The sequence below is a fragment of the Garra rufa genome, chromosome 16 (assembly GCF_049309525.1).
Source record: "Garra rufa chromosome 16, GarRuf1.0, whole genome shotgun sequence".
In the NCBI taxonomy this organism is placed as follows: domain Eukaryota; kingdom Metazoa; phylum Chordata; class Actinopteri; order Cypriniformes; family Cyprinidae; genus Garra; species Garra rufa.
In genome coordinates, this window is record NC_133376.1 from 37,761,824 (window position 1) to 37,782,820 (window position 20,997).

General features: G+C 36.6%; 1 protein-coding gene across 1 annotated transcript in view; it reads left to right on the forward strand.

Moving 5' to 3' along the window:
- Positions 1 to 10,074: 10,074 nt before the first annotated feature.
- fat2 (FAT atypical cadherin 2) overlaps positions 10,075 to 20,997 on the forward strand; it is a 58,776-nt gene continuing 47,853 nt past the window's right edge. Inside the window, exons 1-4 of the mRNA XM_073820743.1 lie at positions 10,075 to 13,321; positions 16,026 to 16,337; positions 18,054 to 18,112; positions 20,020 to 20,331. Of these exons, the coding sequence (XP_073676844.1) occupies positions 10,075 to 13,321; positions 16,026 to 16,337; positions 18,054 to 18,112; positions 20,020 to 20,331 (3,930 nt within the window). The remainder of the gene's footprint in view (positions 13,322 to 16,025; positions 16,338 to 18,053; positions 18,113 to 20,019; positions 20,332 to 20,997) is intronic.

Below are 20,997 nucleotides of genomic sequence, written 5' to 3' on the forward strand. Positions count from 1 at the left end.
GCAATTGCGAGTTATAAAGTAAAAAATCTGAGTTTATATCTTACAATTTTGACTTTTCTCAGAATTGTGACCTTTTCTTTTAATTATGAGTTTATATCTAACAATTCTGACTTTATATTGCACAAATACCAGTTATAAAGTCAAAATTGCAAGATCTAAGCTCGCAATTTTTTTATAGTGACTTTATAACGTGCAACTGCAGTTTTCCATACAATATTTTTCTTCATTAGAGCAGGTTTGGAGTAATTTGGCATTACGTCATTGGCTCACCAATGGATCCTTTGCAGTGAATGGGTGCCATCAGAATGAAGTCCTTGAAGTCCATCTCCAGTCCATCAGGTAACATCTTGTGAAATAAAAATCTGCACGTTTGTAAGAAACAAATTCATCAAGATGTTGACATGAGTAAGATATGAGTCCTTGATCCATAATAATTCTTTCTCCAGTGAACAAGTCATCTTTTCTGAATCAGAGGAGAAATATGCACAGATCAAGTGAAAACAGTCCAGATCAGTTTCATTTTGTGAGAGATCAACAGGAGGAAGCATTTTTATGCATCTTTGTATTTACAACATATTAATCGATGGACTAGAGTGGTGTGGATTACTTGTGGATTTTAATGTTTTTGTTTTTTTTTTTTTTTTTTTTGCAGCAGCAGTTTGGAGTCTTATTCTGACAGCACCCATTCACTATAAATGATCCATTGGTGAGCATGTAATGCGAAATATCTCAATCTGTTTTGATGAAAAAACAAACTCGTGTACACTTTGGATGGCGTGAGGGTGAGTACATTTTCATGACAAGTAAATGATGTGGTATTTCAAAGACAAATATGTTTCATTGTTCCACTGTGGAATTTCTCCATACTCGTTTTATGGCAGCTTTCATCAGGTGTTTTCAGGTAGCAAAGTAATGATGCAGCATCTGTCAATAAATTGTAAACCCACTAATCTGTTTCATTCTTTGTTTGTAACCACATCATGCTCCTTCTATAGCCAACACATCGAAATCCACACAGTAATCAATATTACCATGCAATATTCAGAGCCATATGACTAAATAATACTCACCTCGATCAAAAGCCAACAGCAGGGCTTTAGGTTTATACAATCGATCAGTGAAATCTGCAGGAGCTCTCGACATCTGAGAACATTCTGCCCTCAGCCTAACATGAAATATAGTTACGGGCACATTCCCAGTAGTGATGCTTAACAAACTCTGATGACAAGCTTTGATCAGTGTATATTTACAATAAACAAAACAGGGCTTGCCAAAATCTTAAAAAAAATATAGGATTGTTTTGGCACTGTGAGAATATAATTACTATAGCCCTGGAGGAAAGACATCATTGTTTGCAGTCTGTGCTCTTAAAACAATCAAAGTCAGATGTTCCCCATAAAAACTCCCTAAATAGTTTACTTCCGTTTATTGGAATATGAGTCAAAAAGTTATCATATCACTTCAGAAGGCTTAGAGTGTTATATGAATGGAGTTTATCCTTTTTTGATCACTGTGAGTTGTTGCAGTACGAATAAGTGCTGCAGGATTCTTCAAATTATTCATTAGTTGTCATTGTTTATATCTCACAATTGTGACTTGATATTGTGCAATTGCAATTATCCATACAATTTGTTTCTTCATCAGAACAGGTTTGGAGAAATTTTGCATGATGCAAGATGTAAGCTGGCAATTCTTTTTTTCTCAGAATTGCGTGTTTATATCGTGCAATTCTGACTTTTTTTCACATAATTATGAGTTTATATCTCACAATTCTGACTTTATAATGCACAAATGCGGGTTATAAAGTCAGAATCTCAAAATGTAAGCTCGCAATTCTTTTTTTTTTTCAGAATTGCGAGTTTATATCTTGCAATTCTGACTTTTTCACATAATTATGAGTTTATATCTCACAATTCGGACTTTATAATGCGCAATTGCGAGTTATAAAGTTAAAATTATGACTTTTTCTCAGAAATGCGAGTTAATATCTTGCAGACGTTCCCCATAAAATCTCCCTAGATAGTTTACTTCAGTTTATCGGAACTTAAAAAGTCAAAAAGTTATCATATCACTTCGGAAGGCTTAGAGTGTTATATGAATGGATGTATATGTTTTTGTCCTTTTTTGATCTCTGTCAGTTGTTGCAGTATGGATAGGTTCTGCAGGATTCTTCAATTTATTCATTAGTTGTGATTGAATTGAACACATTGCTGTCGGCCTGTCCAGAAATGAAGACTGACCCCTTTCCCGGCAGTCAACAGCATTGCATCCATGTAAACACCACTGAAAAGACTCCTGACAGCCATGTGGTCAGTGAGTGCAGGATACTGTTTACAGGGTGCAGACAGTTGTGAATTTCAGTCAGTCAGGACAAACAACTAAGTCTATGTGACAGGCAGTAAATATAAATGGTGGTTTAATGCATTATACATGTAAGCTATTACTCAGTACACTTCGTTTTTGAATATTCCTAGATTTTTACCAACTTGTATATTGTTGGTAAATTATCTGCTTCATTTATTAAAGTTGTTTGTCGTTGAGAGCAAGGTTGAAAACATCTGATGATCCCTTATCACAGACACTTGAGACAAAAATTATTTATGAAGTGCATTAAAATGCTGTGAGTGGCACTTGGTAGATGAAAGGGAAAATAATTAACTAACTGATGACGGACAAACTCATGACACGCCGACAAGTAACTACATGTGATGACAAAACAAACAACAACAATGCAATTAAAACTGGAAAATGGTCAAACAGTGCAAACTTATTAATTATTCATGACACTGCTGCTTGGAAGAGGGCAGATGAGACTGACAAACAAAAATAAAAATTTTTTTAACCAGTTTTGGGGAAAAGCTGTTGTGTTTGTGGATGTAGCCTAGAAATTAGTGTATATTGTAATAGAGAAGTTAAAGATTTTTTTTTTTTTTTTTGGTCTGCAGTATTTACTTATGTTTTTCAATTTTAAAAAAAAATAAGTTAAAAGATAAAAACTTGGCATTCTTTTTTTGCAATTGTTACTGTTTTCTCAGAATTGCGTTGGATCAGTTCACAATTGCGAAAAATAAAGCGAGATAAAAACGTGCAATTCTGACTTTTTTCTTGCAAATGCAAGTTTGTATAGTGCAGTTCTGACTTTATTTTAGCACAATTGCAAGTTTATATCTCACAATTCTGACTTTTTTCTTGCAACTCTGACTTGGTCTGATTTTTTTCTGAGAATTGCGTGATATAAACTCACAATTGCGAAAAAATAAAGCAAGATAAAAACTCGCAATTGTGACTTTTTTCTTGCAATTGTGAGTTTATATCTCACAATTCTAACTTCTTTTTGCAATTCTGACTTTTCTTTGCAATTCTCTCGCAATAGTGTATTATAAAGTCAGAATTTCGAGATAAATTCTGAGAAAAAAGTCACAATTGTGAGATATACACTCATAATTCTGAGACAAAAGTCAGAATTTTGAGTTTATATATAATTTTTTTTGTAAATGTAAAATTCAAACTCAATCCAATCTGTTCAATTTAAATTATTTGAAAGTATTTTTAAACTATTTTTAAAAAATTAATATTAGTGCAAAATTCCACCCATCCATTCATAGGTATTTTAACATTCTTGCATAAACATAACCTACAAATAATCAGAGAAATCGTCAACTTAGAATTATAAGGTTCTATCTGACATTTTGTAAAAATTTAGTTATTAACATCTTATTTGGCAACAACTTATTTACATTATGTGATGCTTCTTTTGTAAGCTGTATACATTTTGGGCCTTTTTCTTAAAAAAAAAAAACACAATTAGTTTTATCTACAGAAGTTTATGGGACGCAAAAACTGAAGCTCAATTTGCAAGATATGCAGAAAGAACCTTATAATTCTAAGGTGACGAAATATCACCGCCAATACCCATTAGAAAGAAATAAGAAATAATTAAGTGCCTGCCAATAGCCATTTATTTGCATATTACAGCATCACTCCTGAAACGGCTTTACACACCATGTCTGAAAAGACAGTTGGTGACTTCATGCAAATATTCACGTCCTGAATGTGTACGATGACTTACAGTGACTTTTTTAAGAGTAGCCGAACACAGCGACACACTTTGTTTCACTCTTTCGCAATCCTCTGACGGTTAATGTAAATCAAGTCAAATGAGGACATGAAGAATCAGAGAGGCGCACAATAGAAAAGGTCAACACATTATCTGAGAGGAAAGAGAGATAAAACAGAGCTGTCATTAACATCTGTCAAACCCAGGTGAAGCTGCTTTTTCTGCTGACTGATAGTGAACGCTTTGCTCTGAGGCCGTGCCAAGAAATGCTTTGTATCTTTTAGTTTGTGGATCCTAGGATTAAGGGGTTTGGTTTCTTTCCTTGCATTTTGCAAGTGATGATTGATCCATTATCAAGATACGCAGCAAAATCATGTCAGTCCATAAGCTCTGAAAAGACAGGATGTCACTAAATACTAATATGAACATGGTTAATCCACTCATAAAACTGTCCAAATAAAGCATCGTTGTGAAATAGAGATGCATGTGGCTTTCTGTCGTGGCCTCAGGGTTGCACATTTTTCACTTCATCCTCAAAATGCACTTCAGCGAAGTCCACCTGCTGCCGGTGGCCCGGTGCCCACCGTCTGTTGAGTCTTATTTGTGGGCCGTGCCTGCTCCATGTGCTCATCCTCTCTCGCTCCACGACAGGTCTTGGCACAGAGTCTGGGGTCTGTTTGCATCATCCCTGGCCGAAAAAGTGCTGTCGTACCTCAGCGTACAGCTCTGGGTCTTTATCCTGAGGTGACTGTGGAGAACTTTTAATTGGGGAATCTGCTAAAGAAATGCTGATCTCAACATGAGATGCATTACACTATAGGTAGCCCGAGTGTGAACGGTGATCTCTGTTTACATAACAGTCGAACAAAGACTAAGTGCTTCAGGCTGTTAGCAGCGGTGCTAGCACTAATAATAGGTAATTGCCTTCTGGTATCTGCTGGAGTTCTGTCTAAAGTCTAATTTCTTAAGTCTGCTTCGATATTTTGTCCACAGACTACAAAAGCATTGAGGTGACTCCATCTAGCACAAAGCAGAGGCTTGGTACTGTAATTCGCAATATGAAACCTGTAAAGTTTGAACGGGACTTTGTGTAAAAGTTTGAGATCTACCTCGCCCAAAGGCTAAAACAAACACAAAGACAGACAGACAGAGAGAAAGGGTAAAAACGCCTCTTGTGTGCCCGGCTGATGGTTGATGGGTGTTGGGCTGAGTGTTAACGGGAGAAGGGGGAGGGTTTGAGAGGGAGGGACAGTGTCATCAGGATTGGGGAGGAGAAGATCAACCTGATTCCTCAGGGAATGAGGTGTCTCAACAGCCTTGCAACTCTCTACTCTCGTGAACGTGCTAAATTAGCTGGAACCGTCAACGCTGGCTTTTCTGGCAGAGTTTTGAGTGTTCATTATGGATGAAAAGCGATTAGCTTTGTTTCCGCACTGGAATACTGTCATACCAAAAGTGTGAGGACTTTGGGAAAAGTTTTATGTGTAGGAGCAGTCGAGGACCTCAGGTGAGTTTCTAAGATGTCAGGCATGCGGTGTCAGTTTGCCGAACTTCTTCTGTTAAAAGTTTTAGGACATAATCTAAATCTCAAAAGTGTGTTAGTTGTGTGTCTTGTTATTTTGCTGTGGTAAGCATTACCTTGGGCTGCAGTCAGGCTGTTAGAAATGTTGCAGTTTTTGGTTTTAAATATTCTAAAAAATATTTTTGATGTTTTTTTTAAATACTCAAATAGATCCAGGTGCATTTCTTTTGGCTGCAGCTTTCGTGTTCTAAATATTCTAAAACAGAATTTTATTATAATTTTTTTTTTTTTTTATATTCAAATATTTCCAGGCACATGTTTTTGGTCTGCTGTCAGGCTGTTACAAATATTCTAAAAAAGTATTTATTTTTTTAAGTATTCAAATATTTCCAGGCACATTTTTGGACTGCTGTCAGGTTGTTACAAATGTTGCAGTTTTTCGTGTTCTAAATATTTTAAAAAAGTATTCTTGTTGTTTCCTTAAATATTCAAATAGTTCCAGGCGAATTTATTTGGGCTGCTGTCAGGCTGTTACAAATGTTGCAGTTTTTCATGTTTTAAATATTCTAAAAATGTATTTTTGCTGTTTTTTTAAAAAATACTCAAATAGTTCCAGGTGCAGTTCTTTGGGCTGCTGTCAGGCTGCTACAAATGTTGCAATTTTCCGTGTTCTAAATATTCTAAAAAAGTATATATATATATATATATATATATATATATATATATATATATATATATATATATATATTTTTTTTTTTTAATATTCAAATAGTTCTAGGTGCATTCCATATTCTAAAAAAGTATATATGTATATATTTTAATATTCAAATAGTTCTAGGTGCATTTCTTTGGGCTGCTGTCAGGCTGCTACAAATGTTGCAATTTTCCGTGTTCTAAATATTCTAAAAAACTATATATATATTCAAGTAGTTCCAGGTGCATTCCATATTCTAAAAAAGTATATATGTATATATTTTAATATTCAAATAGTTCTAGGTGCATTTCTTTGGGCTGCAGTCAGGCTGTTACAAATGTTGCAGTTAAATTTTTTTTAATATCCAAATAGTTCCTGGTACAAACATAAAGGTGCTACTAATTACTAATATCAAGATTGTGCAAGTGTACTTCACATATCTATGAATGTTTCAGTTATTAAAACAATAAAAACTAATATTTTCTAAATATTATATTATTATTCATTTAAATGTTCGACTTGTTATCTAAAACAGAAGCTCTACTCAATTCTGAAAACAGTTTGACTGAGGCCTAAGGTAATCTCTGTCAATATGGAATATCATTTCTTAATAAATAAACCTAGCAATATCCCATGTCATCCATGAGGCCTTTTAATGTGGTGTGGTCATTAGAGATTATAAACCAGTCATACTGTATGGGTCAATTTTTGGAAATTGAGATTTATATCATCATCTAAAACCTGAGCTTTCCAGATGCATGGTTTTGTTAGGATAGGACAATATTTGTTCAAGACACAACTATTTGAAAATCTGGAATCTGAGGATGCACAAAAATCTAAATATTGGGAAAATCGCCTTTAAAGTTGTTAAAATTAAGTTGTTAACAATGCATATTACTAATTAAAAATTAAGTTTTGATATATTTATGGTAGTAAATTTACAAAATATCTTCATGGAACATGATCTTTACTTAATATCCTAATGATTTTTGGCATTAAAGAAAAATCTATAATTTTGACCCATACAATGTATTGTTGGCTATTGCTACAAATATACCCATGATACTTAAGACTGGTTTTGTGGTCCAGGGTCACATATTGAACACTGAGTTGATTACATGGTAAACATATTGTGGTGGCACACATAATTAGAAGTTGGTGATAAAGTGCATGAAGGTGGTCACGTTAAATGTCCAGGTCCACTAACTGGGTCTAAGCCATTTGTCTAAACTATCTATTCTCCGAAGCCCTCCTAGCAATTTAGATAATTGCCTGCCTGTGGCACTAGGTGTGGATGTAAGGAAATTTATGTGAGGTCCTCACGTCCTCACAGACAGACAGAGAGCCTAAGATTTTTTCAGAAATGGAAAGAATTTATCTTTAATCTTGATAGTATATAACAGAAAAAGCATCCATTCATTCCTTTGCTTTAAACAAAGATAAAAACATTTTGGGAGGAAGTTCTATTCAGCGTCATCAGTAATGCCTCTGCACCGCCAAACTAGGTGTTCTGTTGAAAATGACGCATCTGTGGGCATGTTGATGCTTGGCTCTGGCCACAACTTTTGCAAACAGTAAACCAACAGCAAGAGCTAGTGTAATCCTGTAGTAATCCATGCACCACAAAGCATAAAACATGCAGGGAAAGTAATAAGAACTCATGTAGAATCTGTTGAAAAATTGCAGTGTGTCCAACTTTGTTGGCTTACTTGTGGTTCACAGTAGTGCATGTTTTACACACAAGCTACAGCTTGCTTTGATCTGAGTGTTATTAGTGCTTGATTCACTTAAAGTTTGATTTATTATCAAACACGGTGGCATTACAAGAGTGCTAGCATGCCGAACTGCTCACAGTATCCTTAAATGTCATTAAATTGAACAAAACTGGCAAAGCGGGAACTAATAGTGAAATGTGATCCGAGTGTGTGCCGCCTGACTGAGCGTGTGGCGGCAGGTAGCTGTGAGAGTGTAGGCTGGAGGGCAGCACACTGCACATCCTACTGCTAACAGACTCACCCCGAGGCATTTCACAACTCTTACCTGTTGCATTTCAGATGATTTCAAAAGAGTTAATTAGCATTGTTGCTCAAACCCACACAGAAACACTCGTTTTATTTAAGTCTAACCTGTATGGGACAGATTTATTCTCTGTTAGTATACTTCTATCCCATAGATGCATTCCAGAAAATATGTCTCTGTTTCCCCCAACCCCCCTTATAGAGAGATTTATGGCGGTTGGAACTGTTATCGTACATCTACATAAATATACAGGAGACTGACTGAAAGAAGCACAAATTAGTTCAGCTTGTTTTTACTTTTTATGGTCTCCTTTTTTCCCCCACTCACTGTATTGTAGTTAAGTCAGGGGCATAGGAACCCGTTTTTAGGGGTTAATTCAAAACGATATGTGGCACCTCTCAAAGTACACTTTCACTAAATAAAAGCATCTGAAATAATATTTAATATTTGAAATACAATCTAATTTAACTGAACCCGAGACTCCAAAGCAAAAATAATATAAATATAGTTAGAAAATTACATTTAAATTTTTTAAATTTTATTTGAAACTGGCTGGGCTTGTGGGATATGAAAAACTGGGTTAAATCTTGTCACTAAAAACTGCTTTCGAGAGGTGAGGAGGGGAAAATCAATGTCAGGCACCCCCAAAACACAAATATACACTATCAGGCAAAAGTTTTTGAACCGTAAGATTTTTAATGGTTTTTTTTTTTTTTTTTTTAAAGAAGACTCTTCTTCTCACCAAGCCTGCATTTGATCCAAAGTACAGCACAAACAGTAAAATTTGTAAATATTTGTACTATTTGAAATAACTGTTTTTGTTTGAATATATTTTAATTTACTCCAGTGATTTCAAAGCAGAAATTTTAGCATCATTACCCCAGTCACACGATCCCTCAGAAATCATTTTAATATTCTGATTTGCTGCTCAAAAACATTTATTATTATTATAATGTTGATAACAGTTGATTATATATTTTTCAGGTTTCTCTGATGAATAGAATGTTCAGAAGAACAGCATTAGATTATAAATGTCTTTATCATCACTTTTGATTAATTTAAAACATCCTTGCTAAATAAAAGTATTAATTACATAAATTGTATAAATATAAAATGTTTCTTAAACATCAAATCACTATATTAGAATGCTTTCCAAAAGATCATGTGACACTGAAGACTGGAGTAATGATGCTAAAAATTCAGCTTTGATCACGCAAATAAACTCAATTTTTAAGTATATTCAAATAGAAGGCAGTTATTTTAAATAGTAAAAATATCTCACAATATTACTAAATTTAGCAGGCTTGGTGAGCAGAAAAGGCTTCTTTACAAAACATTAAAATCGTCTGTTCAAAAACTTTTGACTGGTTGTGTACAATTTTGATACCCAATTTGAATAGCATCCTAATACACTTTATAAGAAACAAAACCTATTTCCATATACTAATTCTAGTTAACTTGTAGTTAAAGAAAAACTGGCTCAACCATCTGAAAATGTATCATCTGGTTTGAAGAGTTCTGGCACTCTTCTCATGGTTGAACAATGTAATATAGCTTGTCAAGGCATGTCAAAACGGGAGAAAAAAATACCTGACTATGGTCTTTCACTGGGTGAAACAGACAATGAGATGAGCTTGTCTCTCTGTGTGTGTGTTTGTGCTTTCTGGTTTCGGTATGTGGGTAGATAATGGTCACTGTAATATTATTTTGGCATATCAGCTCAGTTTTAAACATTGTTTTTCCTTCTCTTCAGGTCTGCGGGTCCATGTTGAGACAGTGAGAATGGCTTTCCCAGACACGGCCATAATTCTCATTGTCATAGCAGTCCTAGGAACGCTAACCAGATGTCAGGGGAGCCTGGTTAAAGACAACTCTCTACTGAGGTTCACCCATCATTTGTACAATACCAGCATTTATGAGAACTCTGCCCCCAGGACCTACACGGAGAGCCCGATCCGAATGGGCATCATACTATCCGATCCCTTCTGGGAGGTTAAGTACAAGATCGTCTCTGGCGATGACGATGGGCTTTTCAAAGCCGAGGAGCTAACCGTAGGAGATTTCTGCTTTCTGAGAATCAAAACCCGAAGCAGTTACTCAGCTGTGCTGAACAGAGAGGTACGAGACGTTTACACCCTCACAGTCGAGGCTACCGAAAGCACCTACGACAACCGAGCTAGAACAAAGGTATCGATCCAAGTGCTCGACACAAATGATCTGAAACCACTCTTCTACCCCGCCTCTTATCATGTGCTAATCAAAGAAGACACACCGATCAAGTCGAGTCTGGTGAGGGTGAGCGCAACGGATGCTGATATTGGCAGCAATGCTGAATTTTATTACTCATTCACCACAAGATCACACCCCTTTGCCGTTGATCCGTTCACAGGAACCGTTACACTTATCAAGAGACTTGACGCCAGTCAGAGAGACAGGTATGAACTGACTGTGCTGGCGGAGGACAGGACAAAGAAAATCTCTGGTGTGCAGAAGTTTGGAAATGTGGCAACGGTTGTTGTGACCATACAGAACGTGACAGAAAACTTTAGCCTCATCACACCCACTAGTGCACAAACGGATGAGGACAAAATAAGTGTGAACGTCAAAATGGAACCCAAGGAGAAAGAGAAAGTAGCATCTTTAAGTATAGTTGAAGGGGATCCGTTGAAGTACTTTCAGATTGTTCCTTCGACGTTCCATGATGGTGGCTTTCAACTAGTCTCAACAAAACGGATTGACTGGTTGCAAAATCCATTTGGACTAAACATTTCCCTTCAGGCCATAGATAGAAGACAGAACCCTCCTTTGCAAACGCCAATGAAAACCGTGCATATCAATCCTCTTTCTCAAGTTGAACCATTGATGTTCGAACAAGAAGTGTATTATGTCAGTCTCAGTGAATTTTCTCCACCAAAAAGTCACGTAGTGAAAGTATCTGTGGGGTTGAGTTTCAAAAACATAACCTACCGCATCAAAGAAAACCCAGATAGCTATAAATTCAAAATCAGTGCTAAAACCGGTGTGATCGTGACTTCTCAGACTCTTGACTTTGAAAAGCACTCTCATTATGAGTTTGATGTCACAGCAAATGATGGAGAAGCGTTTACCCGTGTCGTTGTGGATATAATTGATGAAAACGATAATGCCCCCAGATTCACGTTACCCTCATACCAGGCTTCTCTGCCTGAAAACGTCCCGATCGGGACAAGCATCTTGGCTATCTCTGCCATCGATGTGGACAAGGATAACAACGGATTCATAACATACTCTATAGCAAACACAAGTCCTGTTCCGTTCAACATAGATCCACTTTCCGGAGTGATTTCGACCTCTCAGGACTTCGATTATGAGCTCATGAAGAGATGGTACCACTTGAGAATCTGGGCTGCTGATAGCGGAAGTCCTTTTAACAGAGTGAGTGAATGCTCAGCAACCATCACCATGACCAACGTCAACGACAATGTTCCAGTGTTTGAGCGGGTGGCATGCAATGCCTCCATACCCCGAGACTTTGCTGTGGGGGAGAGTATTGCAGAGATGTCAGCGCTCGATCTGGATGAGCTGCAGCAGATCAAATACAGGATAGAATCTGGGAATGATGACGGACTGTTTGCAATCGAAGCTGTTTCTGGCTCCATTAAACTCGCTAAGGCAATTCCTTCAAATTACGAAGGCAGTCCTTTGTATAAACTTAAAATAACAGCAACCGATGGGAAATATAATGCTGACCTTAACACTGTGACTGTGCGCATTGTAAGCAAGGGTGAAACCGCCACCACACATTGCGAGGAGACGGGAATTACGAGGATGTTGACGGAGAAGCTTATTGAGTCATTTAAGCCGTCTCTCAACGCCAAAGAAGAAGAGTACATCTCAGATGTGCATATAATTAACCAACACTCTCCAAAGTTCATTGCGGGCACTCCAAGCTCAATTGACATCAGGGAAGACTTTGCTCTTGATAGATCTGTGTTGCAGTTTAATGCCACTGACAATGATTCTGGCTTTAACGGAAAACTCGTCTACGCAATTTCCAGTGGAAACGAAGATGGATGTTTTACTATTGACATGAGCACAGGTGAACTGAAGGTAATCAGTGCTTTGGATCGAGAGCAAAAAGAGTTTTACATTCTTAACATAACTGTTTATGATCTGGGATTTCCACAAAGCTCTACGTGGAAGCTTCTTGCGGTTAATGTCCTGGATGCAAATGACAATCCTCCAGTATTTTCTCAGTCTAGATATGTTGTGAACATCCCAGAAAACACAGAGGTTGACAAAAGCATATTCAAAGTCACTGCAGTCGATTTTGATTCGGAAGACAATGGCGCGTTTAAGTATTCCTTGCTAACCTTCACCGACTTGTTTAAGATTGATGAAGTCACAGGAGTGGTGAAGGTAACCGGGCCTTTAGATAGAGAGACCTTTAGCAGATATGACCTAACAATTGAGGCCAGAGATCAAGCCAAACTGGACCCACAGCTTTTCTCATTCGCAGATCTGATAGTTGTGCTGGAGGACATCAATGACAACCCTCCAAAGTTTGTACCCACAATCTACAAGATCAAAGTTCCTGAGGACGTTCCTTCAGGCACAGTGCTGTTGTGGGTCGAAAGCTTTGATTTGGATCTGGAGAGTGGAGGCCTCATAAGCTACAACCTGAAGAACACTGAAGCAGGGATGTTTTTCCTGGAAACGACGACCGGGTGCTTGACTCTGGAGCGTGAGCTGGACTTCGAGAAGCAGCGGTTTTATAATCTAACCGTTCGAGCTGTAGACCACGGAAAGCCCCGGTCTTTATCGTCTTCGTGTTTCATTGAGGTTGAAGTGTTAGATGTAAATGAAAACCTGAACCGGCCTCTCTTCACCCAGTTCGTGCATAACGCAGCTGTTCAAGAGGATGCTACTGTAGGGACCTCAGTCTTGACACTAACCGCTGGAGATAGTGACCTGGGACGAGATGGAGTAGTCAGATACTACATCCATGATGGCTCGGGGCTTGGCGTCTTCACAATTGATGAAGAAACGGGTATGAATGTGATTATAATATGTCTCACATGCTTTACCTAGATAGGATATGACTGACCTTTTCTTTTACAACTACCTGCCTTGAGCATGTTGGGTCAACACTGCATGTTCAAACATTTACAGATCAGTCATTAGGCATACCAAACATATGTAAAGACAAAATGATGCATGGCTTTCTCTTGCATATGTTGAAAGATTTCCTTAACATGTGTTACATTACATAGATTGTTATTCATTGACTACATAATAATTGGGTTTCACTGTTTTTGTGCACTCTGGGTGATTTCAGAATTAATAGACAAAAAACATATGTTGGTACTTGTTATGAATGTTTGGTAATGCTTTAAATTAGGGGGCACATATTCACTTCTAACTAGGAGTTTCCCTCAATAAACTCTTAATTAACAGTTAGTAAGGTAGTTTTTCTCTCTAATTACTCACCCTCATGTCGTTCCAAACCTGTGAGACCTTCGTTCATCTTCATAACACAAATGAAGATATTTTGATGCAATCCTGTAGCATTCTGACCCTGCAGACAGCAAAGCAACTACCACGTTCAAGGCCTAGAAAGATAGTAAGGAAACTGATAAAATAGTCACATCTGTGGTTCGACCGTGATTTCATGAAGTGACAAGAATACTTTTTTTAACGACTTAATTCAACAATTTCTTCTGTTTTGTCAGTTTTTAACATGCATTCATCAAGAGTATTACAATGCATTTTTGTTTGCTTTGCTCACAAAAGTATTGGACTATCGCATGGACTATTTTAACAATATCCTTACTACCTTTCTAAGCCTTGAAAGTTATTGCGTTGCTGTCCGTGCAGGGTCAGAAAGCTCTTGGATTTTATCAGAAATATTTTACAGGTCTTATAAATATCTTATAAATATCTTAAGGTCTTACGGGTTTGAAAAAACATGAGAGTGAGTAATTAATGACAGAATTGTTATTTTTGGCCAAACTACCCCTTTAAGTTTAGGTTGTGGGATTGAAAATATGCTAATGCAGGATAAGGCATTAATATGTGCATTATAAGTAATAATCAACAGCCAATATGCATGCTAATAAGCAACTGGATAATAGTGAGAATTGGTCCCTAAAATAAAGTGTTACCGAATTTTTAACATTATATGAAGCACACATTTATTGTTACAGTTCACAATTAAAATTATTCAACCCCCTTGACATTTTGCTGCAGAGAACAGAACTTTTTGAAAACAATTCAACAAAGCCATCAATAAACTATTAGAAAAAGTTTATTAATACACATTTGAGTAATTCTGAGAACGTAAATTGAGGAATAAAAAAAAAAAAAAAAATTGGCTCTAAATGTTCATGTTCAAAATTATTCAACCTATAAAAGTCAAATTTGGTTCTGAATCTTTTATTCATTAAAACCACCAATAAACGCTGCTTGAAAATGTTTTGAAGCTTTTGTCACCTGTCTACTACAGTCTTGGCCCATTCCTCGCCTGAGAAAGCTTTCAGATCACTGATCTTTGGTTTTGACTTTAATACTGCTTTCTTCAAATTCAACCAAATATTTTCAATGAGAATTAAATCTGGAGACTGAACAGGCCACTAAAGAACATTATATGACTGATCTCTTAACCAAGCATAAGAAGATTTTTGATGTGTGCTTTAAGATGGCTGTACTGCATGGCAGGAAGTCCATTGATCATTAGCTTCAGTCTTTGCACCAAAGACATCACAATTCTTGTCAAAATGGCCTGATACTTCAAATAATTCATTATATCCTTCATACAGTCATGATGTCCAATTCTGCTTCAGTAAATCAACGTATAACAGGACCATGGAGATGGAGGTGTTCTTTTGCTTATAAGTTTTTCCTTTTTTGTACCAGACATACCGCTAAACCATGGGTCTAAAAGGTTCTATCCAAATGAATTTTAGCATGTTCAAGTCTGTCTTTTTGTTCTTCTTGGTCAAAAGTGGTATTCGGTCAGATGTCTAAACATGAAGGCCAAACTTGTCTAGTGTTCTTCTTATACACAGCATTGAAATATTTTTCCTCTTTTCTTGGGGTCATCTTGCAAGTCTTTGGCTGTACAATGCAGGTTTTTCTCAGTTGCTCTGATCAAACATTTTATGATCTTGTGCTCTTTTCATTCAACACCCTCAAAGGTTTTCTGCTACAACACACTTTAAACTAAGGAATAACCAGCTGTGTCTCTCTGAACTTTTAAAGTCTTGGAAACCTTCATATAGCCTTGGACTTTCTAAAGTACTAAAATTAATTCTTCTCTATAGCTTTTATAAGAGCTCTGTTGACTTTGCCATATTTGCTACTCAACTTTAGCACATGCATGGGCTAAGTTTATGTATGTGTAACAGCTCAACTAATTCTGTTTTTTTAATAAAGCTTCTAAAGGCTTAATTGTGTTTTAAGACAATTTTGTTCCCTGTCATAAAAATAAGTGACTTAAAACAGCAATGTTGAATAGGAGTTGAATAACTCTGACAATTGTGTTATTAAAAAATCTTCTAACTCAAAAATATTACATTATATGTTGACATTACCACTTTTAATATGCCAATAAACTGTTGTAGATGCAGTTGAATCTTCAGAAAAGCTTGTTTTTGTAAAGTACTGCAGTTTCAGGGGGGTTGAATAATTTCGTTTGCAACTGTAAATGTGCAATTTATTGTCAGTTATTAATTCTGGACAATTACATTTTGCAGGTGTTATCCGGACCGCAGGCCTTCTGGATCGCGAAGCCGTGCCACACTATTGGCTGACAGTTTATGCAAAAGATCTGGGCACTGTACCATTGCTATCCTGGACCGAGGTCTATATCGAAGTTTGGGATATTAATGACAATCCCCCTGAGCTGTCCCAGCCTGTCTACTTTGGCTCAGTGCAAGAGAATTTGCCAAAGGACAAATCTGTGCTAAAAGTATCTGCCACCGACATGGACAAGTCCTCCGAGGGGAAGCTTGCTTTCCAGATCCTCGATTCACAGCGCGTATATTTCAACATCGACGCCAAAACAGGTAAACTCCATACTTCAAAGGATCCAAAGTGATCAGAAAGTACTTGTTCAACAGTTTTGGCTTTTTATAGGAGTGATGAAACGGTTGTGAAAATGGTGATTCATGTCATGTGATAATGCAGTCTTTGATGGACTGATTATACATGTCCAAGCACATGTTTTTTTTTATAAGGGTGGTATGCTATGCTTTGTAAAGGGCACAATGAATAGGACCTCTAATTACTGTGAATACTGTGATCAGTGTGTGTCATTTTATGTCAAGGGTGAGGACAGTTGTTAAGCAGGCCCACAGAATCACACAAAATGCAACACCTCTGACCCCTTTTGCAGCTCTTTGAACACTGGCTATGAAAATTAGAACTGCATTAACCAGCGTTGCAAGCTTGCACTTGTCTTTACCAAGTCTCGTCTCTTTGTTGTTTCATCTGCCCCACCCTGAGCTAATAGACGAGGATTACAAAGAAGACAGGGGGTTGGGTTGTATTATACGAAGGATCTACCACTGAAATGTTCATTTGTAGATGTTTAAGAGTGGCCAAAAAAAATTAGATGTTTGCACTGCCATTGTTTAAGTGCTAGCGAGTTTGGCTGGATGATTAAGGTGAAAACGTCTTTCAAAAACCCAACTGCTAAATATTGTATGCATGGCATGTACAATACAGTCCAGGAGGATCAATGAGAATGCCAAATGACTATAAAAGTGTAATAGAATCAATGCAACATCTCAAAAGCCAGATCAGCTGCAGAGACAGCAACAAATCACACTTCGAGTTCTTAGAGTTTTTTCGCCGCTCCATGTCAGGACAGGATGGCCTGAGATGACTAATCACTAGAGTGAACACTGTGACTAAGCAAACCGCCTTAACAGCTTAGCACCACTAAACCATAGCATTTATTCGACTATGAACAATTTCTAGTGAGTAAGTAGCTAAGACAAATATTTCATGTGTGGGTTGGGAGCAGAGTTTACATTATCAAAAGCCAAACGCTCTGGGGGAGATTAAGACGTGAGAATAGAGACAAAAAGGGTTCCTTTGTAATATTGCAAACACTAAAGACATTTTTTTTTGTAATCCACGTATTGTCCCGTGCACAGTAGAGCAATCTTTCCACTGGTGGGCATTAATGCCAAAACCACACTTTCAGGATTGCTTGCCTAAATACAGGCCGTCATAAAAGCACAGCAGGGTTTGTTTTGAGTGCTGCACTAGTTGATAGACACTGTGGGTCCCTGCCAGCCCTTGACTACTGAAATCACACTCTTAAGTGTTTATTGCAGTGGTGGTAAACCACTGTCACTGGTGCATTTTGTCCACTCTTAGCCTGAAATCAGCTGTTGAGTCATGGAGCACACTTAACCAACCTCCTAACACCCAGGTGTTTGAAAGCCTCTTATACTAATTCACAACTGCTTCTTAAGCCGTGGCTCATTTTCTGTCAGCTCCTTGGCAGTTTGAGAAGTCTGGACTTTTAGTATACTTCAGCCATGGCTAAATCCTCACTGACACGGATATGAATAATATCTGTTGTTCCCACGGCTTGTATACCATGGGCTGACCTAGTATAAACAGTGGAACAAAACAAATAAAGCTTGGAAAACAAACCGGTGGGAAGGGAAAGTAAAATGGGCAGCCCTGGGGTGAACGAACAGGTGTGCCATCCATCTGAAGCTGGTGGCATTGATCAGCTTGTCTGTTCTTCCTCTTTGTTTGTTTAGGTGTGATCAGCACCCTTGCTCCCCTGGACCGGGAACAAAAAGCAGAGCATATCATTGAGGTTGGTTCACTTGATTCCTTCTGTTAACACCTCAGACCTGAGCTTTTTTTTTGGTTGATTGCTGTTTGTATTTTCAGTGTTGTTGATGTATCTCAGTCATTGCCTTATAACAATTCACAGTGTTTAGAGCTGAGAAATGAAGCCAAGTTTTGAGTTCTGAGCAGTCGGAAATGTACTGTAAAATGATTCACTGGTAATCATCTCCTCTAGTGAGCTGTTAAGTAGAGATCTATTTTGATCAAATCATTGAGTCACGGTTGAATCAGCGATCCAGATCTGTCCGTTTTGTGAATGAATGACTCTTTTGAGCAGTTCTTTTAAGCGAACTGGTTGATCTGGTTCACAAATAATATGTGATCAATTCATTTGATATGCATGCAGATTCACTCAAAATTTTAACTAAAAGTAACTAAAAATACTGTGGGTGAACTACATGGTGCATACTGTATCTCTCGACCACAAAACCAGTCATAAGGGTCAATTTTGATTTATTAATTGAGATTTATACATTATCTGAAAGCTGAGTAAACAAGCTTTTATATTGATTTATTGTTAAATTTGAGAGTGCAATATATATATATATATATTGAGAAAATCTCCTTTAAAGTTGTCCAAATAAAGTTCTTAGCAATGCAGAAAGTTTTGATATATTTAAGACAGGAAATTTACAAAACATCTTCATGAAACATGATCTTTATTTAATATCCTAATGATTCTTGGCATAAAAGGAAATTGATAATTTTGACCCATATAATGTATTTTTTTCTATTGGTCCAGGGTCACATATAGTAGTGCAGTGGTTTTGAACACGTTAGATTTTTTGATGAAAATTTACATTTGAAGCAAATTTATGAGTAAACTTCATTTTAAAACAGTTCCAGTCACAAATTATTTATAAGGAGTTGTTTAAATGTGTTGCCTCAAAGAAATGTTCTATGGAAAGGGTTGCAGTGAATGCTAATATTAATAATACTGCCGTTATAATATTTTATATTTAGACTGTTGTGTTATTCATTATTAAATATCTCTGTTATTAATATTTATTTCATTTTTAAGATCCTAGGAGACAGTTTTTTTTTAGTTTGTCTTGAGTTTGATTACAGTTGAAGTCAAAAGTTTACAGAATCTTCAAAATGTTCATTATTTTAGCAAATTAAGAGGGATCATACAAAATGAAGTACCACAATGAGTAATTTTTTCTTTAGTACTGACCTGAATAAGGTATTTCACATAAAAGACGTTTACATATAGTCCACAAGAGAAAATAATAGTTGAATTTATAAAAATAACTCTGTTCAAAAGTTTACATACACTTGATTCTTAATACTATATTGTTACCTGAATGATCCACAGCTGTTTTTTGTTTAGAGATAGTTGTCAAACTGCCTGTTGTTCTTCAGATACATTTTTGGGTGTGAAAACTTTTGAACAGAATGAAAATGTGTACATTTTCCTTATTTTGCCTAAATATCATATATTTTCATTTAGTACTGCCCTCATTTAGAAGCTACAAAATATATTTATGTTTCTCAGAAGACAAATTAAGTTCAATTTACCATGATTTTCAAATGTTCAAAAGTTTCCACCCCCAGCTTAATGCATTGTGTTTTCTCTTGCGGATTATATGTCAGGTCAGTACTAAATAAAAAATATAATGCATTTTGTATGATCCCACTTATTTTGCTGAAATAATTAACATTTTGCAGATTCTGCAAAGTGTATCTAAACTTCTGACTTCAGCTGTTATTATTGTGTCACACTGTGTTACCTAAGAGCCCATAAACGTTTTTAAAATGTCATAATGCATGCAACAAAGAGTTAAATACTCTATTGAACTGCTGTTTATTTAAAGACAAATGTGGTTTAGATTTGTGCACATGATGTTTCCCTCACCTGCCGTTGTTTAGGTCATGGTATCAGATGAAGGGGCCCCTCCATTAAGCTCAACTGCCACCGTAATCATTGAAGTCCTGGATGAGAATGATAACAGCCCTCAGTTCAGCCATAAGCTTTTCCAGGTAAAACTACCTGAGCGGCGAAGCACAGCTGGGCCTCAGGAGATCTACAGGATGGTGGCCCGGGATGACGATGTGGGGCCCAATGGCATGATCACGTACAGCTTGGAAGATGACAGTGAGGATCGTTTTGATATTCATCCTGAGACCGGGGTGGTGACGGCAAGAGGAGAGTTTGTTTGGGGCAACTACAGTATTTTGACGGTATGATACAAACACGGCTGTGGACTTATAGACTGACAGGGAATCAGTGTGATTCACAGTTTTAATTTGGTCCAGAACAACCATAAAAAATGTATTTATACAGTTATTTCCACTAAATTATTAATGAAGTAATATATTAGTTGTGTCATACTGTTATTTACTCATATGACAGTTTTAGGGCATGACGTGTAATTTGATGTGTAAAGTAAAATAGGTCAAAAGTTTGTTGTAATTAAAGTCCCTGTTGCTCACAAAAGCTGCAATGATTTTATCAAAAATACAGTGAAACACTATTATTGCATTTTTGAGGAACTTTTCGATCTGAATTATTTAAAAAAATTTTTTTTTAGTATTTTAGTATTTTTTTAGAAATACTGTAGAATTATATGAATTGTGAAAGCTGAATTTTAGCATCATTTCTCCATTTTTCAGTGTCACATCATCCTTTAAAATTATTCTAATAGTCTGATTTGCTGCTTAAGTATTTATTTCTTATTATTAGCAAAGTTGAAAACAGTTGTTCTGCTTATTATTTTTGTGAAAACTGTTTTACAGAATCATTTCTAAAAGATTATGTGGGACTGAAGACTGCAGTAATGATGCTGAAAATTCATCTTTGCGTCACAGGAATAAATTATATTTTAAAATATATTCAAATAGAAAGCA